Source organism: Dermacentor andersoni, chromosome 10, assembly GCF_023375885.2.
Source record: "Dermacentor andersoni chromosome 10, qqDerAnde1_hic_scaffold, whole genome shotgun sequence".
Classification (NCBI taxonomy): domain Eukaryota; kingdom Metazoa; phylum Arthropoda; class Arachnida; order Ixodida; family Ixodidae; genus Dermacentor; species Dermacentor andersoni.
Genome location: NC_092823.1, coordinates 86,042,698 through 86,069,475, shown reverse-complemented (window position 1 = coordinate 86,069,475; position 26,778 = coordinate 86,042,698). Strand labels below are relative to the sequence as shown.

General features: G+C 49.4%; 1 protein-coding gene across 1 annotated transcript; it reads right to left on the bottom strand.

Annotated features, from left to right (window-relative positions):
* Window positions 1–918: 918 nt before the first annotated feature.
* On the bottom strand, window positions 919–25,692 carry LOC129388352 (uncharacterized). Its single transcript, XM_055078484.2, has 4 exons — window positions 25,548–25,692; window positions 23,332–23,523; window positions 4,082–4,192; window positions 919–1,247 (listed from the first exon to the last, which is right to left on the bottom strand). The coding sequence occupies exons 1-4, from the start codon at window positions 25,605–25,607 to the stop codon at window positions 999–1,001; spliced, it is 612 nt and encodes a 203-aa protein (XP_054934459.1). The 5' UTR covers window positions 25,608–25,692; the 3' UTR covers window positions 919–998.
* Window positions 25,693–26,778: the final 1,086 nt, after the last annotated feature.

The window sequence follows — 26,778 nt, the reverse complement described above, 5'->3', positions numbered from 1 at the left end:
GAGGAAATTTTCCTTTCCTCCGTGCGAGTGGGTATGGAAAAAAAAATTTACCGTGAGTACTTAAACCTTCCACACGTTCGTCCATAGCCTCTCTGCTCTGACGTTTTCACCAAGTGTTGGGACGACACTGTTGGCTTCAATCGGGTTGTGTGATGTTCCTTCCCAACTTCTTTCCTTCCTCCACGCGGGCTCGTATACGGAGCTGTGAAGCTGAAATGTTTCTAAAACGTTGCTTGGCCCCGCGTCTGCCCCGTTCGTGCGTCGGCGCCTGTTCGCCTTGTTTACAAAAGAGTACGCACTGACGTGCCTGCTCTTCCGGCTTCAAGACAGCTCTGGGCAGTGGCTACATGTTGGGCTCGGTCGCGCTTTCTCTAGCTCCGATAAAGAGGAGGCTCCACATCGGTGCAACCAGAGTACGAGCAAGATAGGGACCAGCGCACGGTACCATTAGACAAGACTGGTTTGACGTGGACTGCGGCTCAGGCTCAGGTGTTCCCAAAGCAGATAAGCACCAACCTTAGTGTGCTTATACGGTGTGACGCGCATGACGCTCACAGCAGCAGAGGACGGCAGGACTCTGCCCATGCTCCAATGTTGAACATATTGAACCATGCAACATTGATGCTGAGTTCACGGTACTTCGCCGTTTTGCAGCCAAACGCACTCGGCGCATCTCGAGTTCGAACCCGCTGCGTGGGAGCGGCGCAGGCGCCATCACCAGGGCAGCACGATAAGGTCAGTGGCAATGGCGGCGCCTTGAGCGTTCGTGTAATTGCTATCGCAAAAAATTATTGTTAATTAGCTTATTCTGTACATCATACATTGTTGAGGATTGCAGAAGCAACATTGAACAGTTTGGAAACGGACACGTGAAGCCCAACTCAAAAACGAAGTTTTTCTTCTCCCTCTCCTCTTTTATTTTTTGTAGAAGTTTGCCTGACAATCCAGCAGCCACGACGACTTCAGGGGAAACCCATATGGACGGCATTCACTGAAGTTTAAGGACCAATCAGGGAGTTTAAAGGATCCGAAACCGCTAAGCAGTTGAAGTTGTCTTTGGAGCTGGTGTAGTTCGTACGCAAAAAATCCATCACTTGGCGCATATTAAGGACCCGGTTCAGTTGAGAAGGCCGTCCAAGTGATGTTGCAAAGCCGAAAGCCAGGCATGTTTGACGTACGTCGTAGTCTATGTCGTAGGCAGCAAGGCCGTAGTTTAGTTTCAGGTTGAAGTCCTTAGCATCACATACCTGCAAAAGAAAAAAAAGAAGGAAACGAAAGAGATCGCACCACGCATGGAAATAAGTTCACTCTGTTAGGTATTAGCACAAACTGAAGGAACTCCGTAGTAAGAAAATTAATGTCTTAAATAACAATTCCATAAACTTCTCCTATAGGGTGATCTAAAACGGACCAGATCGCTGTAATAGGCGGTGGCTCAGCGAACACTTTCAAAAATTTTATTAATTTGCATGTGGCAGGTAGCCCAATTCTAGACCGTGACTGGTCAGCTCGAAGAGGCTGACATTACTTGCCCAAGGAATTGAAATTCCTAGTCATCTAATTACCAAACATTCAATAGTACTGTTTTTAACTAATTTACTCATGACACATAAAGCAATTTAGAAATTCTAGCGGGTGTAAAGAATTTTGCGCATTGAACAATTTATGAGATATGCGCAGTCGCATTTGCGGTAAAGTATGTGCGGTCGTTCCACCTAATTTCTTACCAAAACGTCGTTCTATGCAATTAAGGAAAATTCCGCTGTGGGCTAGTCGATTCCACATAATTACCACTGTTGCGCAGAGCGTAGAAGGGAGAGGAATTAGGCGAAACAACTACACACGGCAGCTGAGCGCAGGCTATCAACTGCTTTATTTTTGTGCAAACGAAGCGTACATATACCCTACATGTATGCGCAGGGATGCTCTTCCCAATCTGCGACGCCCTCAATCGTGAGTGATTATGCTAATCGCTTTATTCCTGAGTGAAACAGACAGCGCGCTGACACGGCAAGGCTATCTTGCACAAGACGATGATTCTGATTATTACTAGCAACCAAAGAAAAACGTAGATGGTCTATTAAGATATCTTTTCAAGAAGTGAACGGCGAAAACCTACTCTTCCTTGTCTTATCATTCCCCTCTTTCTGTTTGCCTCTTCTCTTTCTCTTCTTTCTTTTAGTCACTACTGCTCACTACTAAGAGTTTTTAGTTAATTTAATCAGTTGTGGTCGTAAAAAGGCGTCGTTAGATATGTTGGTCATATCATGGTCACCAGTAGTCATTACAAGTAATTTCTATCATTATTAGTTATTACTGATCAGCACTAAGCACATTTAGTCATTTCTAATCAATTGTGGTCATTGCAATACGTCGTCAGACAAATTGGTCATCGTATAGTCATTACTAGTCATTAAGAGGCATTAGTAGTCATTTTAGTGATTACTGCTCTTTATTACACATTTCTAGTCATTTTAATCAATTGTGGTCATAACAAGACGTCGTTAGACATATTGGTCATTTCGGAATCATTAGTAGTCAGTACAAATCGTTAGTAATAATTAGTGGTCATTATTAACCTCTACCAATCCCTGTTATACCATTGTCATTAACTAACTGTCACTATCAATCGTTTTTCATTCTTTAATCAGTCTTCATATGATGTAATGACCCTTCGGCGGGCACTCCGGTGGTCAGGCTTGCTGACACATGCTTTACCATGAGCCTAGAAAGCCCTTCGCCTTAAACGAGAAGTCGTGGAAGCCCGTAGTTTGCATCGGCGGTACCAGCCGCCGCAGCCACGAGTCAAATCAGCATCGTGCACAGCGTCGCCAACACAGCGACAGAGATCCTTGACTGGCGCGAGTATTTTGTTTACTCCGACACCAAGAAGCCTTCGCGGACCTCGCCAAGCACCCTCAAAACTCTCCCGCAAGTGAGCTACATTCTGCCTCGTCCTCCTCCTCTCTCGGCCGCTGAATACAAAATTGTTCTTCGTGTACATTGTGGCGTCCACTGCGTCAACATACGTTCATTCTGTCCCCGCAACATTGTCATCAAGTCCACTGGCCACACCGCGGCTGCAACATCACTACATCAACTCCGGGCCAACGAGATTAAAAACACAATTATCATAAGCTCCTCCTGCATGCACAGGGCTGATCGCCATTTCAAGATCGCCAGCCTGACTATCATAAGCAAGAGATACGAGGTCTCCACGCGTGTGACAGAACCAAAAATTCATGTAGGGGGCTCATCCAGCTACCGGCATCCAGAAGGGCTGAGACTGAACTAAGTGGCAATACACTTCAATGTTTCTAGCGCACTTATGCGCCCCCTTTACGCTTTTAGTCTACATCAGCGAGAAACGTGAACGCTCTAGCGCAGCTCTGACCTGGTATGTGAGGCTATTTTCGTGTGTTCATAGAGGTTCGCCACCATCCCCAATGGACCTCTTTCTAAGTTCAAGTCTTCAATCTAAGACAAAAATTGTGGTTATTGGTACTGAAAGAACCGTCAGAGGTTTCGACTGGTGCGAATTCTGGACTTGCAGATAGCATTGAATCATCGAAAGTTGCGAAGTACAAATATTTGTCCGCAGCATTCCCTTATTGCATAGAAACCAATAGTGAGCGAGAAAAGATGCCACAGGAAAGCCGAAAATATTGAGATAATGCAACCTCCCTCATTCCATTTTATGGCGAACGTAAATTTTAGAAAACAGCACTCTAGTGCGCTGGGCTTTCCAGAAAAAAATTTTTTCCTCAGATGCAAAGCGGAAGTTTCTCATATTTCAGCCTGCGCATGGGGGTCTTATTTAAATAAGAGCTTTAGTGCCTGTTATAGGCGCTTAAGAAGCCTTTGTATAGTGCCTAAACATGCGGTTTCTACTCATTACAGTGGCCAAATATACCCATTGCCGTATTCTCAGTGGCACAGAGCTACAATGAAGTTGGCGTGGCAGGAAAATGGTTGGATGCCGACATAGATAGAAAAAAAAAAACGGGAAGTGTTCGATGTGCCCTGTGAATAACAGTCACATTAATAGAGGCTTCAACGACAGGCCAGCCTGTGAACTCACCAGTGTAGCTATAGTTGCCTCGGTTAGGTAGGTGATTGTCATCTTCTCCGCCAAGTTGTGGGCATATGTAGGCAAGTTCTTCGGCACTTCCCAGCCGCTCTTACGGCACACCTATAAAAATGAATGAAGAACGAATACAACATAAACCGGAACTAAAGGACCTCATTGACAATCAGCAGTACAAATGAAATAAAAATGGAATTGTTAACTCATTGCTTGAGTGACTCGCCAATTAAGTGGAAACTCCCCCTGAACATGTAAGCGCACGTCAGTTCTTGAGCGCCAAGGTGTTCTCGGCAGCTATAGTATTGGCTCAAACATGGTACAAACTCAAGGCCGACTCTATTCTAACGAACACTGGAAATTCTTCTTCCGCCCGTTTCTATATCTTTCTCAGAAAGAAAAAAAAATTGCCTGTCATTTAGCTCTGGTTAACCCTAGATGAATTGCGAAAGCGAGAGCTGCATGGCTACGCTTGTGCTGTTAGCTTGTGGTTAAGCGTTTGGTTTAGCTTCATTGTCTGGACACGATAAGACACACTGTGCAGGTAACGACTAGGCTTTTACAACGCTTCTCGAGTCGTGCGGCGCGTTCTTCTCGCGTCTCTTTCGCGCTCTCCATAACGACTAAATACACTGAGGCGAAGCGAATATATATATATATATATATATATAGATATATATACCCCCCGCGAGGCGACACCTCATCTACCTCTACACTAGCGGAGCACATCCGGTGGAGCGAGCGGCGACGGCAACGGCGTCGACGGCGGTGCCATCTGTTGGAGCGCGGCTGCAGCGTTGCTAGGCAACGGCGGCTCAAGGTCGTTCGTCGGCCACGGCATATGGCATACGGCAGACGGTGCGACCAGCCGAAATGGCTCGCTGGCTGGCGTAGTAAAGCTTTCGCTTTGAAAAGAGCTTGGTCATCTATCCTGTCCCTCATGCGCAATTAGTACACATTTATTCTGGAACAGAGTTGTAAGGTGGCGAGTATCGTCAGCTCGTGGATCGCGGCAGGACCCAGGTTAGCAAGGGCTGCGGAAAGCAGTGAAGCCTAGGGCCTATTTCCCTTCCAGAGGCCGGCAGGGTGGCTATCGGTGCCGTTTCTTGGTCGTACCTGCTGGTATCGGGTCGTAGACTGAGTTCAATGTAGGCTTCTTGTGTTGTAAGTCAGGATAGCATACATTTATTCCTTCATCATTCCTCCACGCCCTGTTTTTCACCGGTACTGTCTGTGCGTTAGTAAACCAGTTAAATTATAGTACCCTTCCTGTAGTTTCCTTCATTTGTGTTAATTTTGAGTGCTGTAACGAAGTCAGACTACTCGGAAGAAGCCCAGCTCACTGCCTTGACGGCAAATTGCGTGGAGGGACTAAGTGCCGCAGACAAATATTACTGCAACGAGAAACACGCCATCTAGCACGAGACAAAACTGCGAAATTACATACGCTGCGCTGAACGTGTTCTACCTCTCCACATTCGCAAGCTTTCAAGAAATATCATCGCGCTATAGCCATACTTTCCAGAAATTTGTATTGCAATTGTGACGAAGAAGATCGCAGGCTGAAAAGTCCCTTTGCCATCGCGTGGTTTGGACCCAGTTCGTTCGCTGGCTGCGCCCTACATGCTGGTGGTGAGTTTGTCGCTGCTGCTCTACGAGCCGAATAAACCCCCCTTACAATTGGTAAGGCTGCTGGGTACAACCGCAGTTCTGCAACTTCGTAATCGGACAGTGCAGCCCGTCTTCATTATGCTGGAAGAAGGACCACCACAACCACAACCCGATGCCCCGGTGACTACCGTGGTCTGCCCCGGCCAGTTACGTCAACACGACCCACCCATCTTCAGTGGTACCGAAGACCATCACGTAGAAGACTGGCTCGCTGACTACGAACGGATGAGCATCCACAACCATTGGGACGACACCAAAAAATTCAAATACGTGCAGTTTTATTTGAGCGGGTGTCACCAGCTTGTGGCACCGCATCCACGAACGTGATCTGACGACGTGGACGGCCTTCAAGACTAACGTGACAGAGGTATTTGGGCGCCCCACCGTTCGCAAGCTTCGCGCCGAGCAGCGTTTGCGTGGCCGTGCGGAACAGTGTGGGGAGACGTTTATCAGCTATATAGAAGATGTTGTCGAACTCTGCAACCGCGTTGACGTCAAAATAGCTGATGCCGAGAAGATCCGCCATATCTTTAAAGGCATTGAAGGCGACGCCTTCCAGGTGCTGTTGGCGACAAATCCGTTGACAGTCTTTGAACTCGTCAGCCTCTGTCAAAGCTTCGACCAACTACGCAAACAACGCGTAGCCACTCGCCAATCTACACCTTAGGCCACTTCAATGTCGAGCTTTGCTGCTGCCCCGGATAACACTTCGCTGTTGCTACAGATCAAGGAGTTCGTCCGTGAAAAGGTGGCTCGTCAGCTTTCCTCGATTCCACTTACACATGGCCAGCCGAGCACTCCGTTAGCACCCGCTCTCCAATCTGTTATCAAGGAACAGGTAGCCGACCATATTTCGCCTTCTCTCCAGGAGGCTCCGACGGCCGCTCCCCTGACGTACACCGAAGTCGCGATGAGGCCTGCGCCGCTGACCTACGGCCCCCTTCGCCCACTTTTGCGCCCACCCGTATCCCCTCCAGTTCCTCCACTGGTGCATTATGCACAACCTCGAGACCATTGGCGCACGGAAGACAACCATCCGATTTGTTTTTTATTGTGGCCGTGCTGGACACGTGGCACACGCTTACACCGAACGTCCCCAACAATGTGCGTCCATATGCGCCACGTTTCCAACAACGCCGCAACTATTCGGACACCTTTGAATCTCCTTCTGCCGTCGACACCGCATTCCCCGCCGCTCGCCGTTCACCTTCTCCTCGCGGCCACTCCCTTTGCCCCATGAAACGGCGGCGGAGCCCTCTACGCCAGGAAAACTAAATATAGCAGTTCAGGAGGCGAGAACTGCGGTGTCAGCGAAATGTATAAGGCCTTACACTTCCCCGAAGAACATTATTGAAGACGCCATGGAAGGAACATTGACGCTAGCACTTGTCCACACTGGCGCTGCACTTTCAGCGATAGATACCCGTATTTGCCGCAAGATAGGAAAAGTGACGACGCCGCTTTCTGGACTGTCCCTTGAAACTGCCAACGCGCAGCACGTCTAGCCTTCCGGGGCCTGCACCGCTCGTGTCGTCATTCAGGGGGTCCTCTATGTCAGAATTCTTCGTGTTGCCATCATGTTCACACGACGTCATATTAGGTTGGGACTTTCTCTCCACACATGATGCGATCATTGACTGCGCCCGCGCAGAAATCGAGCTGTTTCAGTTTTCGACCGATATTATCACAGACCATAAGGACCATTCGCAAAATCACTGTTTCACAAGACACTGGTATACCTGCCTTGTCTTCTACTCTTGTCAGTATCTCTTGTGACTCTGTAGATGACGGCACAGTACTCTTTGCTCCGTCTGAACCCTTAGTTCGACGCCGTTCACTACCACTGCCGTTCGCCGTCCTCGAGTTCAAAGCTGGCGCCTCTTTCATGTGCGTCTCAAACCCATCGGCTGAACCAATTACTTTACGCCGCCGTGAAAGCCTTGGCAGAGCAGAGACACTGACCTCATCTTCAATATTTGACACGATGGACGAATCCACTTATCTTGCCGCTCTCCAGACATCGCCTCCTCAATCACCGCGGCGTTAGTTTACGCCAGGTATTGCCAGTGGCATTACGACGACGCAGCGCGACGAACTCCTCCGCTTGCTCCAAGGCTTCTCTTTCTCTTTTGACTGCTAAGCAACATCACTCGGCCGCACAACGACTGTTTCGCACACTATCGACACTGGAAGCCATGCACCAATTCGACAGCGTCCGTACCGAGTATCGGCGAATGAAACAGGCGTTATCAATGACCAGGTGAACGATATGCTCAATATGTCAACCAGCCTTCTAGTAGTCCCTGGGCATCGCCAGTCGTCCTAGATAAAAAAAAAAAACGGCACCATGCGATTTTGCGTCGATTATCGAAGGCTTAACAAGATTACCCGAAAGGATGTACACCAGTTGCCACGTATTGACGACGCACTTGACTGTTTGCAAGGAGCGGAGCTATTTCCTCCTTAGATCTCCGTTCTGGCTACTGGCAGGTGCTCATGGCTGACGCTGGCTGTTCTAAAACCGCGTTTGTAACACCAGATGTCTCGTATGAATTCACAGTAATGCCGTTCGCTCTGTGCAATGCACCCGCCACCTTTGAACGCATGATGGACGGCATCCTACGCGGCCTGAAGCGGCATACTTGTCTCTGCTACCTCGACGACTTTGTCGTCTTTTCCTCTGATTCTCCGACCCATCTTCGGCGTTTACATCAAGTTTCGACCTGTCTCCGGAGTGCTGGTTTCCAGCTTAACTTAATAAAGTGCCGATTTGCAGCTCGAAAACTGACTATATTAGGCCACGTTGTCTCCAAAGAAGGCATTCTTCCGGATCCTGCTAAACTTCGTGCCGTATCCAATTTTCCGAAGCCCACTAACTTGAAAGCACTACGCAGCTTCATTGGCCTAGCTCATATTTTCGACGTTTCGTTCGCAATTTCGCCACTGTGATCGCACCACTAAACGAACTTCTTCAAGGCGACAATGAACTTTCGGCTCGGTCGGAAGCCTCTGATGATGCCTTTTGACTCTTCGTCACCTACTCACGTCTCCGCCAATCTTGCGCCATTTTGATCCTAGCGCGCCTACAGAACTTCACACTGACGCCAGTGGTGCCGGCCTTGGTGCCGTGCTCGCACAACGCAAGAACACTAACGCCGGATATCTAGTCGCTTATGCCAGTTGTGCCCTCACGAAACCTAAGGCCAATTACTCAGTAACAGATAAAGAGAGTCGGGCTATCGTATGCGCTCTTCAAAAATTTCGGCTATGTCTCTACGGTCGACCCTTTGACGTGGTGACGGATCATCACGCTATTTTTTGGTTGTCTTACCTAAAAGACCCATCGGGCCGCCTCGCTCGGTGGGCCTTGCGAATCCAGGAATATAATATCCGTGGCACTTATCGCTCTGGACGCCAATACTCTGACGCCGATGCCCTCTCGCACTTCCCAGTTATTTCAGACAGCAATACTTCTACCTACAGACATGACATCTCACCCCTTGACATCCTGGACATGGCATCGGAGCAACAACAAGACCCATGGATAGTCATGATATTTGACTTTTTGTCAAATCCTCCGGCAACTTCGGCGCCTGGAGCGTTTCTCCGTAAGGCGCAGCATTTCACAATCCGTGACGGACTTTCATACCGCCGCAACTACCACAATGACGGCCGCAAATGGCTCTTAGTAGTGCCCCGCCACCTACGACAAGATTTATGCTCCGCTTTACATTCCGACCCACAGAGTGATCACGTCGGAGTGTCAAAAACGTACACACGGCTTCGCCTACGATATTATTGGCAAGGGATGTACACCTTCGTCCACAAATACGTACGAATTGCAGAATCCTACCACACGATGAATTGCCCGCGGTCCCCCGCAGCTGAGTGTGACCTATTCGGTGGCAGCCGCGGTCAGCAAGAAAGGCGCATAGGGTGAGGGCGGCGGCTGGTTCGCAAAGAAAGCTTCGCTTTGAATAGCCCAAGTTATACCAGTAGCCCGAATAGGACTACCTAATGAGAACACCGCGCTTTTGCCGCTTAATATTCCTATATGCCAGAGGAAAAAAAAATGAATTGTGGTCTTGGTGGCGACAAACGAACGCTTCGCCGCACGGTTGCGCCACCCATGCATTCAGTGCCATGTCAGAATTACTGCGGGAGGCCACGATGTTTCAGAATTGACTAGAAATGCGCATTACAAAGTATAACCGTCGCGCGCTGACAGACTGCTGCTAAGCACACGCCTTAGGCTACATCAGTTTCCAGGGGACCATTACACCCGCCTTTCGCGAGCGACTCTGCAAGGTGTTCCCAGCGTCGCAGGCTCTGCCCGCCTATACGGTTGACATCGTCCGAGAAGAGACACACCATTGGCGAACAGTTCCCAAACTGGGAGTGCAACTGCCTCAGCAAGAGCCCGAAGCATTGACCTAAGCTACCACCTCTGCCTGCTGTCGAACGTCATCCCTCGTCAGCCGCTGCGGCCATCGCGGTCAGCTGGCCCACAGTTGCCCAGTGCAACGTCTCAGTAAACGAAGGGTGCTTTCCAGTTTTCACTGAAACATGAATTGATCATAAAAATAATACTCAGCTCGCGTTCGAATTATAAGAGGGTCTTTTTAAAAGAAGGAGGATATACTTGCGTGAGCCTTCTTTCTGTCATTCTACATGACAAAGAATTTGTATTTCTCGATATGCCCACATTCAATACGCCATATCCAAGCATGCCTGTGGGCATGCTTGGACTTAATTTTTTGAAATTGCTTCGATATGGTGGGTTGGCATATCCCTTTATATTTGTTCCCTTTGTTCGCTACGCATGCGCGGTCATTTCTGTGTGCTCATACAAACCTTCAAAAATTCTTGAATTATGAATGCGTCGCAAGTCCTTTCTCTGAGTCTCTCTTCTGTGTTTGTTTTCAACATTGAAAATATCTTAAGCTAAAGGCAGGAGTTTTGCATGCCCGCGACCACCACCCGCTTTGCGATCATGTACATCAGAGGGATATGTAAATACTCCCTGAGCATATCTACATAACACGACTTTTTGTGAGCTTATACTCACAGAAAAACAGATTTGCATGTGGCATCACCAATTATATCGTAGTAAGGTAGAGAAAATTTCGCCGACACTCCCGTTTGTAAACAACAGACGTACACAAGTAGCACTGATCTGATAGCCGTTATCTAAGAAGCGGCTAGGGTGAGCTTTTACCTATCTCCCAGCCTTAATCTCGAAAACTGAATGCAGCAAATAGAGGTTGAAAATGCTGTTCTTTGAAATACCAAAGGTTCTCTGTGTCACCGATCTCGGGGGCGTGCATTCTGTAGATGGAAATAAGGGACGCCGAGCAGCACAACACACAGGCTGTTATCACACATCAAAAATACAGGGCACGTCCGAAATACAAATAAACACAAGAAATGTAAACCAAAGCAAACCGACAAATACAACACTAATAGTCTTAATCTCGCCACAGTCTAAACTTCTCACGAAACCTTTCAGTGGTTAGTCTAAACTTCTGTCTTGACCTTTTCATAGTCTAGCGATTCTTCCGCTGGCATTCGGCCAAACCCACTCAACGCTTCACCCACTAAACACAGGCGCAGGCCCAATCACTCTTTTTCCGACCTTGCCCGACCGCAATTCTCTCAAATCGACGCAAATGCGCATCCAGGTCATCCCTTCGTCAATCGAAGGCCGCCTTTCATTTTCTGGGAAAAAGCTGTCTCGGCGTAGGAAAGGATAATTCGGATGACACCGACATTGGTGTACTAGTGTCATTGCGCGGACACGCACTTATCTCCGCTTGTCTCAACTTCACCTCGAATATTTCCTTTTCCCGTTCATACGCTTCGCACGCACGCTTGTGCTCTTCGCGCGCTCATTCGTGCTGCTTATCCTGCTCCCGCTAGAACCTCTCAAAAAACGTAATCATCTCTTCCTTTGATAACATTAGGTGTTTAGCTACTGCCACCAAACGTTCCCAATCAGCCTCTGCAAATCCCGATAATCGGTGACTAGGCCGATGAAATTGTGGCATTGTTCGCCAGTCTTGTCAACGTTCTCGGGGGGTGTGTTCTAGAGATGAAAATGAGGGACGCCGAGTCGCACAGCAGACAAGATTTATTCACACAGCAAAAATATACGAAAGAACACGGAAACTAACACTCGGTAACCATGCATATATGTAGTAATCCTAGGAGATATCTCAAACCAATCCCAAAACAATGCTAACAGTTATAGCTGACCGCGTTAGTTCGCGTCCTCGCACGTCACAGCAGTCTCACCACCTTCGCCTCTCTGGCAGCACACTGCTTCCCTACACAAACAGGAGATCCTTACTTTCTGTTACCGGCTTGTGTTGCCTGAAAGTCCGAGCTTGGTGACAACTCGTCCTTGGTCAGTGTTTCCAACGACCTTGTACATATCATCGCCTGAGTATTAGTCAGGCAATCCATCTGTCTCTCATGGTTAAAAGGTAGAAAACCCGGGGCACTTCGCCGACCAAATAAAGACTTAAAAGAAAACAAGACGTTTCGGCTCCCACACGGGAGCCTTGTTCACAGGTAAAATAAACGAAAGTGCTCGAGCAGCTCGCTTAAATAGTCTAGAACACGTGACGCAGGCAGCGCGCATACACTGACGGCAGATTGCCATCGCTCCTGTTCAGAGTGTGTGGCGTAGTCTGGATCATGAGGGACTCAAGATAAAGGCGTCGAGATAGCCCTTTTTCCCTGGCAAGGACACGTGCCTTCCCCCAGTCGATTGCGTGGCCGCTTGAAGTGGCATGCTCAGCCAAGGCACTGGATTTCACATTTTCTTTTTTGACGTCATAATTGTGCTGTTTAAGACGCCTTTCAAAGTCACCAGTTTCGCCAATGTACACGTAGTCGCAATCCGCGCATGGGACAACGTACACAACACCTGGGAATTTCTCTTTTGGTAATTTGTCCTTAACATTGACGAGTGATTGCCGTAGTTTCTGGTTAGGAATGTGTGCCACTTGAACATTGTATGAACGCAGAATACGGCTTAGAGCTTCACTCGTGGACGGGATATAGGGTATACCGGCGCGCTTTTGACTAGAGGCAGCATGGGGTAACTGCGGACGTGCCATTTGTCGTTCGACAGCATTCAAGAAAGAGCACGGGTAACCACAGGCTGATAGTTCCCGCCGTACCACGCTTGCGTCGGCTGCGTAGTCTTCTTGCCTCGTGCAGATTTTCTCCGCGCGTCGTAGGAGCGTCGAAACCACTGCCCTTTTGTGAGAAGCAGGTTGCAAGGAGGCGAAGTGCAAGTAGCGTCCTGTGTGAGTTGGCTTTCTGTAAACTGCGAACGACAAAGTAGGCCCCTTTCTTTCAATCAGCATATCAAGGAACGGTAGCTTGCCGTCGACTTCCTCTTCTACCGTGAACTGGATCGCTGCTTCCATGCTGTTCAGGTGTGAAGTGAACGACTGAACTGCTTCTTTATGAATGATGCAGAAACAGTCGTCCACATAGCGAAAGAATGCCTTCGGAGCAGGGCTGAACGAAGCGAGCGCTCGACTTTCAAGTGCTTCCATTGTCAAGTTAGCGGCGGTTACCGATATGGAAGCTCCCATAGCCGTTCCGTGGACCTGTTTGTAGAAACACTGCATCCCTGTCGTCGTTGGTGATATGGCAGCGAGGCGTGGCTGATTATGGCTATCGACGAATTCAGCTGCCTCTCCCGACCAGTGTCTTGCTCAAGGGATGACGCGGCGCTCCGGAGACTGTCTTACGTGGCGCCGCTGGTCTGCCTTCGAAAGGGGAATGCTGCTGGAGTGCCCGGAACTACCTTGCGAGGTTGCAGCAAGTCCAAGGAGCCTCGCTCAAACGTCGCCGAGGTCAACGGCCACGCCTCGGCATGCCGGCATCACGGCCTCCAGAACCGAGCACCCTCTGCTACCGTGGCCAGTACGGTGCTGGCGAGACAGCGTTCTTCAGTGCCAGCGCTGCTTTTCTTCGGATCACGGCTCGGGTCACGCTCCTCATGCGTTCATGCCATTTCGAACTCTTTCATTTCTTCAAAATTGTCGTCGTTTCGCGTGGGATGTCTCTTAAACGTGACACTCTGCCAACAATGAAGACGATGCTAGAACCATCATGACCAGACATAGCCAAGACGCAAGCATGCGGACGAAGGCTTCATCCAGAGATAACGCTGCTCAATGAACGCTTGACGAAAGTGATGCAGCCAGATTGTATGATGCACACCTGGCACGTGTCCTCTCCCCCCTCTCCAAAACGTTTCTGCGTATTATGAATGCGTAGTATGAAACAACGCGCGACAGCATCCGCTTACACCTATCCCCAATTTCAGTAAGTACCAGCCTTCTGCCCCCCACCCTCCCCTCACCCCCTGCAAAAAATGCCTGGCTATGCCACTGCCTGATGATGCGACCTAGTCATAGAGGGAAACTACGATGTATATGTGATGGGACGCCGAGACCAATGTCTGCCGAGCATCACCAATAGCTACTGACCGCGAAGGGGTTATTGAGGACGAAAAAGTCCCTGCTTTCGTGGACACAAGAGCCGATTACTTGTATTCAGTCCACCTTTCGCAGTTTCGTTGAAGAAAGCATCGACTGCACGGAGCAGCCTTCAAAGCCAGAGAACTGGAGATTACCTATGAACGCCAACTGGTATGTGCATAGCACGACTTACGGTTCCTAACTAAGCGTGCCCCGAGACCTTCGCCATCCTGCAGCACTGCTCGCGGGATGTAATTGCAAGCATGGAGTTCACTCTAACCAAGGAGTTCTCGACTTGAAATCAAGATAATCAGGCTCTTCACGGAATGGCCTACTTCATCGGATATAAGTGCTAGTTACAGTAACCAGCAACCATTAACCAGTAACCAGCCAGCAACCACTGGGACCAGACCATCATGCTTGCGAATTTGATATTTTACCTTGTGGGCACGGCACGCGTCCCGTTTCAGACCCACGAAGAACAACCTACCAGCTGGGACATATGTAAACCGAAACTGAAAGATTTGTTTGGCAAGCCTGTTGGACATCAGCGTGCCGCTCAAAAAGACCTCGCTTCGCGTGTCCAGATGTGCAATGAATCCTATCTGACGTACATCCAGGACGTGCTCGCTCGGTGCCACAAAGTGGATCCGAAGATGTCCGAACCCAATAAAGTTGCACATGTCATTAAGGGCACAGCAGATGACGCCTTCCATCTCCTTGTCTTCATGAATTCTTCCACTGTGCAAGCCATCATTACCGAAAGCCGTCGGTTTGAAGAAGCCAAGAGTCGCCGCATTGCCCAGCCATTTCCTCGCTTTCCCAACACGGCTGCTACGTCCACCTGCGAAGACGTCCGCAGTCCGCCCACACCCACTCGCTCTGACGACATCCTCCATGTCATCCGACGTGAAATAGAGGCCGCATCTCCTGCCACGATCCCAACCCATGGCCCCGGCGATTGCCAGGCGACCGTCTCATTGATACAGTCCGTGTTGCGCCAAGAATTGGCCAACGTTGGCTTGACCAACGTCTGCTGGGTTAATCGGCCTGACTACACTCCGTCCAGCACTGTCATACGCACCCGCAGCCTGAATGCCCCAACGTGATATCGCAACCCGGCCGAAGGGCGTACTCCAGACGACAGGCCTATAGGCTTCACTCGTGGCCGTATCGGCCATATTTCAAGTCACTGCCGGTCTTCGTGGAATTCGACCCCCTGGTCCTACCACCCATTCCACGGCGCTCATGCTGCTCCTAGGTTCGCCCCGCAAACGCAGCCAGCAATTTCTGGCGACACTTCTCGTACTATCCGCTCTAGCCGCTCTCCTACGCCACGACGTCGCTTCTCCCGATCGCCCCCATCTCGCCGATCACCGTCCCCTAGCTCCTTCTGGTGCACCCTTCCGGAAAACTGACGGGTGCAGCACCTGGAGGTGATGCTGCCAAACCGACCCGACGCAATAACCCTCTTTTGACCTTGCGCACTCAGCGGAACCTCATTAACGTGAACGTGGATGGTGTACCTGTTACTGCTCTCATTGACACTGGCGCGCACGCATCTGTGATGAATGCTCAGCTTCGGAATCGTCTCAAGAAAGTCCTCACTCCTGCCCCTTCGCCTGTGGTCCAAGTCGCCGACGGTGGAACGCCAGCCGTTATTGGCGTGTGTCCGGGTTGCGTGAGTGTCGCCGGACATCATACTTCTGTTTTATTTTATGTACTAGAGCACTGCCCTCACGACGTCATCCTGGGCCTTGACTTTCTGTCTGCACATTCCGCTTTGATAGACTGTTCTACTGGTGCTGTGCAACTCGGTGTACCTGCTGCTATTGACCCTCCCGATAGTGCCCCGATACGGCTATGTTCCAGAGAGCATATTCGCCTTCCTCATCGCGCCGTTACCTACATAGGTGTCTCCCCCGTTCCACCTGTACAAGACGGTGACTACATCGTATCTCCTAATCCGGATGTCCTGCTCTCGCATAACGTCGTTTTCCTCAAACCGTCGTTACCATTTCGGACAACACGTCCTGCCGTCCGCTTTTGAACTTTGGACTCTGCACACGAGTACTCCTGCGCGGAATATCCCTGGCGCAAATAACGCCAGCCAGAGACTACCACATTTCGGCTTTAACTTGTGACAGCTCGTCGTGTTCAACCCTGGCTTCGCCCCCGTCTCTTCAGACTTGAATGCCCTAACAAAAATGATTGCTCCCTACCTTCCTCACGAGTGTACTCAAGAACTACGTTGACTCCTTGCCTCATACTGGGATATATTCGACCTTGGAGAACGCCCCCTAGGATAAACATCTGTCGTAAAACATCGAATAATCACCGGTGATGCGAGCCCGATCCCCCGGCGGCCCTACCGCGTCTCGTCTACTGAGCGACATATCATCCAACACGAAGTTGACAAGATGCTTTCTCGAGACATCATCGAACCTTCTTGCAGCCCGCGGGCATCCCCTGTTGTACCAGTTAAAAAGAAGGCGAACATTTGGCGATGTTGCGTCGATTATCGAAACCTCAACAAGGTAATAAAGAAAGACGTCTATCCGCTACCACGCATTGACGATGCCCTGGATTGCCTGCATGGAGCACAATATTTTTCGTCCATCGACCTTCGCTCCGGCTACTGGCAAATTGCCGTCGACGACATCGACCGCGAGAAGACAGCATTTATTACTCCCGATGGCCTGTATCAGTTCAAAGTGATGCCTTTCGGTTTATGTAATGCCCCGGCCACATTTGAAAGAATGATGGATGGCCTCCTACATGGTTTCAAGTGATCCATCTACCTCTGTTACCTGGACCACGTGATCGCTTTTTCTCCGACTTTTGCGACACACCTCGAACGCCTATCGACGATCCTATCTGTTTTCCGTCAGGTGGGGCTACAATTAAGTTCGTCCAAGTGCCACTTCGGTCGTCGGGAAATCTCTGTGCTCGGGCATCTCGTCGGTTCTTCTGGTGTACGCCCTGATCCCGATGAAATACGGGCAGTGAAAGGCATTCTCGTGCCAACATGTGCCGAGGATAATCGCAGCTTCTTAGGCCTTTGCTCCTACTTCCGTCAGTTTGTCCGAAATTTTGCGAACGTTGCGCGTCCTCTCAATCAGCTCCTAAAAAAGACGCCGCATTCATTTGGGGCCCTGAGCAAGCTGGTGCTTTCACCGAGCTGATTGGGCTGCTTACGTCCCCGCCCATTCTGGCTCACTTTGATGCGTCAGCTCCAACAGAAGTCCGTACCGATGCCAGTGGCCACGGTATTGGCGCTATCTTGGCACAGAAACAACAAGAGGGAGAGCGTCTTATTGCCTACGCCAGCCGCCTTCTTTCCTCTGCTGAGCGAAATTATTCCATCACCGAACGCGAGTGTCTGGCTTTCCTTTGGGCAGTGGGTGAATACCGCCCCTATTTGTACGGCCGCCAATTCTAAGTCATCATTGATCACCACGCTCTGTGTTGGCTTTCGTCCCTCAAAGATCCTTCAGGGCGACTTGGCCGCTGCGCTCTGCGCCTTCAAGAATACAACTATTCAGTTGTATACGAGACCGACCGGTTACATCAAGATGCGGACTGCTTGTCGCGCCATCCTGTCGACCCTCCTGACGTTTCTGCGGCCGGCATACCTGTGACTGTTCTCTCTCTGGCTGCTTTTCGCGATATTGGAGCCGAACAACGTTGGGACGCCTCCTTACAAAACCTTATTCAACGGCTCACTTCAACGACGCCCGATCCTTCCCTTCGCATATTTGAACTCCAACATGGTATATTGTACCGCTCTAACATGCACCCGGACGGCCCTGCCCGACTCTTCGTTGTGCCTGAGCATCTGCGTAAGACTGTTCTCGCCCAGCATCATGATGTCCCGACTACCGGTCAGCTTGGCGTGTCACAGACCTATGACCGCGTTCGTCGGCGCTTCTATTGGCCAGGTCTATACCGTGACGTCTGCCGTTATGTCGCTGCGTGTGACCTTTGCAAACGACGCAAAAAGCCGACCCCACTCTCTGCTGGTCGCCTTCAACCACTTGACGTACCATCACAACCATTCTTTCGTGTAGGTGTTGATCTTGCAGGCCCTGTTTCTACGTCTGATTCGGGAAACAAGTGGATTGCTGTAGCAACAGACTACGCCACCCGATATGCAATCACACGGGCTCTTCCGACAAGCTATGCAACGAATGTCGCCGACTTCCTCTTAGAGAACGTCATCCCTCACTACGGCGCCCCTCGACAGCTCCTCACCGACCACGGCCGCTACTTTCTTTCTAAAGTTGTAAGCGACTTTATGCACTCGTGCGCGACTAAACACAAGCATGCTGCTGCTTACCATCCACAAACGAATGGTCTAACCGAGCGCCTTAACCACGCCCTTACTGACAGGCTGTACATATATGTCTCCACTGACCAACGCGACTGGGACGTTGCGCCGCCGTTCGTTGCTTTCGCCTATAATTCGTCTCGCCATGATACCAACGGCTTCTCTCCATTCTTCCTCTTGTTTGGCCGCGACCCTACGCTAACTTTCGACGCAATTCTGCGTGCTAGCCTGAATTCCACGTCCTAGTACGCCCGTGAAGCCATACTCAAAGCTCAAGAAGCACGCGATATTGCCCGACGTCGACTTGTGGAGTCGCAGGACAATCAGCGGCGCTTATATGACGCCCGTCATCGTGACGTCCATTACACACCGGGCACCCTGGTTCTCCTTTGGTCGCCGTCGCGACGCGTTGGTCTCTCGGAGAAGTTACTTTCACGCTACTCTGGCCCTTACCGTGTCTTGCGTAAAGTAACTGACGTCACGTACGAAATCGCCCCTCTTGAGTCAACCGTGGCGCAGCATCGCTCCGACGGGGTCCTTGTCGCGCGTCTTAAGTTGTATTACTCACCCGCCTCCTAGCCAGCACCGAGCCGGTGCTTCCGCCAACGGGGGTCATGTGACACGCTGACGAAGCAGATGCTAGCTGCCTAGACGATCTGGGTTGCGCGCGCTGGCTACCATCATGTCAGCTGCTATAGTTATTTTAAATATTCTGTAAACCCAAGCCTGACTGTTTTTAACCCAGTAACATTTTGAATGTGCTTGAGAATATACCCAGCACCCTCCCTGCTAGAGTATTAGTACTTCGTTCTCTGTCAGTCCCGCCGCCCGTATAAAATGCATCGTCCGGGGCGGCAAAAGCGTGCTGCCTGATCCCAAAATATACATCACAAGGGGATTCACTCAACTGCTTGGGAGGAAAACGAAGGTGAACAAGATTCAGCCAGGAACATGACGTAGCGGACTCGCTCAGGAGATAATTCACTCTGACTCACTCAGTCTCGGTTTCACCCGTGAATCGGAGTCACAGTGAGCCCCACTGAGAAGAATTTTCTTGAGTCAAAGTGAGGGGTGGGGGAGGGGCGGGTTGAGTAGAATTTTAGTTAGCCTAGGCTAGAGTAAGCCGTAAGCGAAAAATATACTTCGTGCGTGTGTGTCAGTGAGTTTCATTTCTTTTGCCTCACTAATACATCTAACAAACAAATAGGTGCTGGTGGCGTCGGCAATGCCATCCAGTGCCCAGGGTACATCGCACGTGCGGATCAAAGAAATTCGAACATGGGACAACACTGTCACCATCCCCAATCTGGTCCGGCTGCGCGCCCCACCGTAAACGCGTGCGCATCAGTCTTATGCGCAGCCTTATCCCAGCACCGGCCACACAAGTTAGCGCCCCTAATTCTGAAGCGTAGACTCGCGTGGCGCCACACTTGGAGCCCCCTCCCTGTGTGTTCTTTACATCTCGCTTTCCCACTATTCACGCCTTCCCGGGACGCTAGGTGCAGGTGTGGAAGGGAATCGTGTGGATTTTCTCTACAATGCGCGCAACCTGCGCATGTAGGGTTGGTAATATCGATGGACGATTACTCCGTTAAAGTTATGCCGCGAAACGATTAATCTTATTCGATGTCCAGCTTTCCTTTAATCGACTTAATCCATTAGACATGTTTGAACAATCATTTGAGAGAGTGTGACAGAAGATGCGTGCGAATTTTGAAATTGTATTAGAACGGCGGAGCATGAGCAGTGCCTTTGCGGCTGTTGTGAGCGACTGTCGAGTGTTTTTCCGCTTCCCGAGTGATGCCGAGCCGAGCGCTTCCCCACTCTTCCCCCGCCATCACACCGCTCGAAGCCAAAGGCTTGAAACACCCTTGCAATTCAAGGAATACAATAGCAATGCAGCCGTTGATCGTCGATTCACTCCTAGTCCACAAAAGACGTGGCACAGCATTGACACCGGTTTAGACCATGTATTCGATATAACGATGAAGTGCATGTCGATTACAGCAACTTTCGCATACTGGTTGTGTGGCCATTAAAAGAAGGTGTCAGCTTCACCCACACATCCCAGTCTATTGACATCCCTTCGATCGGCGGCAAGATCATGTGACTTCAAATCCTCAACCACTAATTTCCTTTTAGACTGTGCATATTGCAATTTCTTGCCTATCTTAGTTCGGCTTCACCTTTCACGTTTGCCCTTTTTCTTATTTCTTGTCAGACTGTACTGCACAGGTTTCACTAGTGTCAATTATTTTGTTTAATGCTGCCCTAAGTGTCATTTTGTAACATATATTTTTTTTATACAAGCAAGAGCACCAACAGCAGCGATCAAATCGACCTTCCGCTGCCGCTCGCGTTAACGTGAAATAAGTGAGGAGAGCACAGTGGTGCGCACGAAACTTCGAGCTTTTGGTGCACCTACACTCTGCACTCATGGCAGATCGCTTTCAATATAGGGACCACGTGGCGGCGCTCAGCGGTGCCACCGCAGTCACCGCCGGGGAGGGTGTATTCCCCGCCCCACCCCACAGATGCCTTGAGCGCGGTGGAAGACGGCGGGCTTCCTCCCTGGCAACCTTCCTTGCGCGTCCGAAATAAAGTCACCATTTCTCGGCTTCTACTGCCACCTGCACCATACGGCGCGTGGCTCCGCTGTTATCGCACATGGACTTACGCGGTGGCGCCGACTGTACTTGCGATGCTAGAAGTGCGTCTGGCGTATCCATATAATTGCGATCCCAATAAAACGAGAGCAGAGTATGACGCCAGGCGGCTAGCCTCGGCAAGCCAGCTTACTATGACCTCGTCCCGTAGCTTTCTCTCCTGGGCGTACCTGCGCAATGAATTTCGGGGAATTGGCCATCCAGGTTTGCCTAACCCTTCCGAGATACTCTCTGGTCCACCGTGGCTCTTACTGGAATCCTCGTCAGAATTGATTCTCGACAGGAACTCTCCTGTCCACTGTCTCCCATATAGTAAATACTCCACTCCCTAAGCGACTGGACAACATCATATGCGCATCACAGTGTCAGCCTATTGCCCACGTACTTTTCCTTTATATATATATGAATACATCAAGATCGTAACGTGACACCCTTTCCCAGTCCATTTCCTTCTGTAGTGTCGGATGCTCACGTTCTATGCGTTTGACAGCAAATCTCTATGTCAGCAGTGTCATTGCTCGAAATGCGCATCTGCACTTGTGGCACTATTGGCACAGAAAAAAACTACTGTTGATTCTGGCGACAGACCAGCTCCATGGAAATTCTCAAATCCTCCCGCAGCGATAACTCAGAAAGGTAAAGGGCGAGCAAGAAAATCTGCAGTGATATGCTCAATCGATAACGGCTTTGTGTAGTCATGAATCAATCATTTCGATCAACGTAATTGCGTTATACGTGTGACGATTGTTAATGATTACACCTGCGCAAAGGGACTTATTGACTTGCCGTGTGTTCCAAGCTACGTTTCCTCACACTTGTAAATATCAAGTGGTGTGTCACTTCATATGTCTCAAATATCAAAACACGGTGTCTTCCTTGTGTGTTCCACTGTGCTTGTGCTGAGTCTGTAGCGTCTACCGCGGATATTTCTTCGCATTGTCATGTCTGATGCTGCGCACGATGCCAAACAGGTGTTGCGTGCCGGTGTGCACCGGCAATTTTTATACTGGGTAAAGGGTGCAAGTGTTCTCTTTCGCCGAAGACAAGGACACGCGAACAAAGCGGTTGCTTGCCGTTTTGTTCAACTGCACATACTGCATCACCTGCAATACTAATCAACTGCACATAGTAAAGTAAAGCTTTTACACCAGTTGTACTTATGCAGCTATTACAGCGAAGCTGTCTATACCTAGGATCTGGAAAAAGTGTTGTCGAGATGTTCACCAAAAAGAAATAATCATGCGGACCACTCGGGGTGATTGTGCATAAATGGTCCAAGCTCAATGACACACGCCCCTGTGGGCTCGGGGACCTGCAATGCGCCCTCGAAAAGCCCTTATCACACGTGAGACACAAAGAGGTCCTAGGCACATGTGTAAGAACCGATTTTTCAAAAAAAATATTTTTGTTTAACATTTTCACAAAAGACTTGAAAAATTATCGTCGTCGTCGTCTTCCACAGTTGGCTCCGTCGAGCAAAAATATATCATCAGCAGCAATGGCTGTAGCTTCGTCCTTTTCCTCAACTGGCTTGGTGCCCGCTATCACTCCAGCTTGCAATTTCACTTCTCTGCCTTCGTAATGGGGAGGCCGCGTTCACTGGGGTATGAGCCATTGTTTAAGGGGGTGTGAGCCACTCTCAGCCTTACGTGACCGACACATTTATTAACAGATGTGATATGAGAATGTATGTGCGTACCTATATGCCGCGATGACGACAGATTACTTCAATAATTATGCCCGTACATGTGTTCAATGTTATGGGTCACCTATATGGCGTCCGCTAAAGAGCTTCTATGGTCATCCACCTTCACAGAGTGTAATATCACTGAATTTTTTTTTTCAGCACGCATTTTTGTTTGTAGATGAATGTAATTCGTGTTCGTGCAGTTAGCAAACGATACAAAGCGTTGCGAACTTCTCGCTTTCATGACGTCGCTATTTTTATTATAGGTGTTTTTCTGTATGCAACAGAATGGTTACGCCTCTACCACAGGCAGTACCGTGAAATCGATTGTTTCAATATGCATCCTGCATTCGCGTTGTTCAAATGGCTGAGGAGCTTTGTATGCTCACCTCCTTAGGGTCGTCGAACTTAGCAGAAGCAAAATCCTGGCACGGTTTAAACAGCACGAACTCTTCGGCTTTCGGTGACGACGGATCGGCAAACTTGGGAGCGTAGTACATTCCCTTCATCCCGAACGATATTGCAACGGGAATGGAGAGGTTCAGCTTCTCAACTTCCCTAAGGACTGCGATGCTTTCCTCCTGAAATGGGACGAAAGAAAGAGAGCTTGTGAACGTGGGCGAGGCATGGACTAGCTGCCAAAGCACACGCAAAGAATCGAACACGCTCGTACGCTGCCTGCCTTCTTGTTAAGCACTGAGTTACAGCAGCACATCAAGTGAAACACTCAAAGAAGGAAAACAAATTCTAATCAAAAAAAACATGTGAACCTTAAATACTCAGAGATGGCACAGCCATGAACAATCGCCCACTGACATTTACAGAAGGACCTGCTCCTTTAAACGTGAAACCTGCTGTCGTCGCACGGCAACATAATCCAATCTTGTCGTAACATGAATGTCGCAGAGCGTCGCATGGGTGTCCGACCTTATAAGTTGACAACTTAGGTGCGGAAATGTTATTTCTGACTATTCACTCCTTTTTTTTTTTTTGCAAAAGATTGTGCATCTTTAGACATGAAAATATTAGTGGCAGGCCTTAGAGCTCCATAATAATGCCTCTGTTGGTATCGTTTCCTCTGCAGATACCTTATTGTGACGGTATGACACAGTAAGTATTCATGCGGAAGAAGGTTATTCCCACGTTTTGACACTCTCTGGCTCTCTCAGCCGCTTGGCATGCTGCTACTAATTGTAAGAATCGATGTAGCTTCATATTGAACGCGTAATTAGGCGAGATGAAGCGACTATCAATCTCAAGCTACATGTGAACGGGAACGGAGACGAAACTTTCATAGAAACCCATATCTTTAGAAAGCGGCTGCGTGTTGAAACCGTTGCCATCTATGTCACGGCGGGATAACTGCTGCGAATTAATTTGAAAAAAAAAAAAGTATGACGTCGCATGCGGAAGCGAAAGCGAGGTCGCAATCTTACCCTGCGTGGTCCGAATGTTTAATTTATTTTAAAGCTAGGCATTTCGAATGCTACGCGAACAATTGATTTTATTCTGTTATCTCGAACTTCAGCTCGGGTTACGCGCCAATGAGTTTTTACATTATAACAATGGTTTGTTTCTTAAGGAGAACACAAGAAGTCTCTCAATATCAGCGTGAGCTTGGATTGTTTCTGCAAGCTGCAACTCGAAAGTGCCGCGAGTATCATACGGTGCTGAGACCCAGGGAATTTCTGTAAGACACGGTCGTGCATTTAGCGATATTGAATCCGTTTAAATGCTTGCTCTGAAGAGTGCGACGAATTAAAGGTCGAACGATGACCAGTGGCGTAGCAACAGGGGGGGCCGGGGGGCCGTGGGCCCCGGGTGCAAGGGGCCAGAGAGGGGGGGGGGGGTGTCATATACGTCTGAAGACACCCCTCTTTCTGCCGGCTACACCAGGGGACGGGGGTGACAGAAGACCTATGGGCCCCGGGTGCCAGACGACCTAGCTACGCCACTGACGATGACGACTGGTCGCATCCAATCGGGCAGCTTTGGGACCCCGTGTCTTCCCATTGCGACACAATGAACAAAACGCCCAAATATTTTTGGAGGATACGCAATAGCTGCGCGTGATGTTCGTCATTTGTCTTCTGTAATGGAATCGTGTCAGTGCGCGGCGGCAGTCGAGAATTTCGTGAGCAGACGACATAGTTACAAAATGGCATGCAATTACCTCGATTTTTTTATTGTGCTGCCTTGTGTTAGCATCGGAGTGAAAGTGCGTTGGACAAGGTGTCATCTGGCCTCGACAGGATTTGTACACAACGTCTTATTCACGACACTACTTCTGAGACGAGCCGGGCGCATCCGTGCACGCTGCAAGGCGCAGCAGCACCAGCTTACTGTGCCGCTGTTCACCGTGCGAGCATATTCATATCGTTCAGAGAAAGTGAGAGCTTTGGTCTACATTTTCTGCAGTTTGCAGGTGGTAGGGTCAGTGTGAGAAATATAATGCTTGAATCCGCTTTTGGAAGTGTAGAAGGACTGAAGCACCGTCCAAATAAGTATATCAAATAGTGACTGTGACTGTCATGCTTAAGATTTTATGCCACCTTTTCCCTAAAGCACGTCTTCAGTAATGTTCAAAGTCTGCGTGAATACGTACCACAGTGTGCCCGTAGCTGTAGTCTCTCCCTCGGACAAGGCCTGGAGGTAGCGTTCCCATAGCAACAGGGAATATCCGGCAGTCTGAGAAATTGCTGACCGAGTAGGAGAGGTGCGCGATGGAAATGAAAAACGATGGGGTGAAGACTGTCCTGCAAACACCATGGCAATAAAGAGAGTAACTTGCTTTCAAAAAGCAACAATATGACGAATTCAAATGGGCACGAATGCTACAAAATTTAAAGTCGAGCTTTTTAGAGAAGCTACATTTACTACATAAACCATGCGATGTTCCTTTATATTCTTAAGCATCAAGTATCAAGCGTTGTGATCCATGTCATGAGTGAAGCAGCCCTTGTCAAGTTAGTGTAATTTGGAATTTTGCTAGCTCTAGTAACACATCCTTAAGCTCTAAATGGACAAAAACTTGATCGATTTGAAGCTAAGGTCTCTTTGTCAAGCGATAAAACCATTATAAATCGTTCTTTGTTTAGAGTTAGCTGCTGCAGTTGACTAGTCCAAGACATTGCGGGACCATAGGGCGATGCGCATGCTTTTTGTGAAATTTTTTTTTTTTTTTGACCACACGAGACATATGAGCCGTCTAGAAAACCTAAAGCTTCATTTACTGATATTAGCACTAGTATGATCCGTGTTATGTAACGGTTCCGTCTTTGAAAAATTCGCTTTGTGAACAGCGATTCGTCGCCGCCTATGTGACGCCATCACCTCGGGGCGCGTACGCATATTATGTCGACGTCACGCACATGCCAATCATGTGCAAATCGAATATGTCGTCTGCTACGAAGCGAAGTGGTGCGAGGTGCTTCAGTGGGATCCGAAGGTGCCGTGTGCCGGGCCTGTGCGTGCTGTATGCACGGGCGAGATCGTCGTTGGGGGCAATATTGATCCCTGTGGATGCTGTGTTAGTGCTTTTAGCGAGCATCCATGAGAGACAACGATGACCTCAACATCGAGAACACGCATTTTAGATGGGAGACAAAGCATTCAGGAGGCAATGGGGCTCTCCAAAGAGACAGTGCATCCCCTCAGCGAGGAGCTTCAGGTTTCTTTGGGGCCGCAACGCACTAGCTGTACTGATACAGTGGCGAAAGTGCTATGCGCATTGCGATGTTTTCTACTGGAAGTTTCCAGCCGTGCGTGGTCAACGAGGTAACTGTCGCCCAACCCAGACGTTAGTCTGCGCAAATGTTTCTCTGTAGCTAAAGCCA

What these genes read in the sequence shown, in the direction of transcription:
- LOC129388352 (XM_055078484.2), bottom strand. Translation starts at nt 25,607, where the DNA reads ATGGGAACGCTACCTCCAGGCCTTGTCCGAGGGAGAGACTACAGCTAC. An exon ending in AGTTCGACGACCCTAAGGAG is followed by an intron (nt 4,193 to 23,331) that starts GTGAGCATACAA and finishes TCATTTTTATAG; the next exon opens with GTGTGCCGTAAGAGCGGCTG. An exon ending in AGGCAACTATAGCTACACTG is followed by an intron (nt 1,248 to 4,081) that starts GTGAGTTCACAG and finishes TTTCTTTTGCAG; the next exon opens with GTATGTGATGCTAAGGACTT.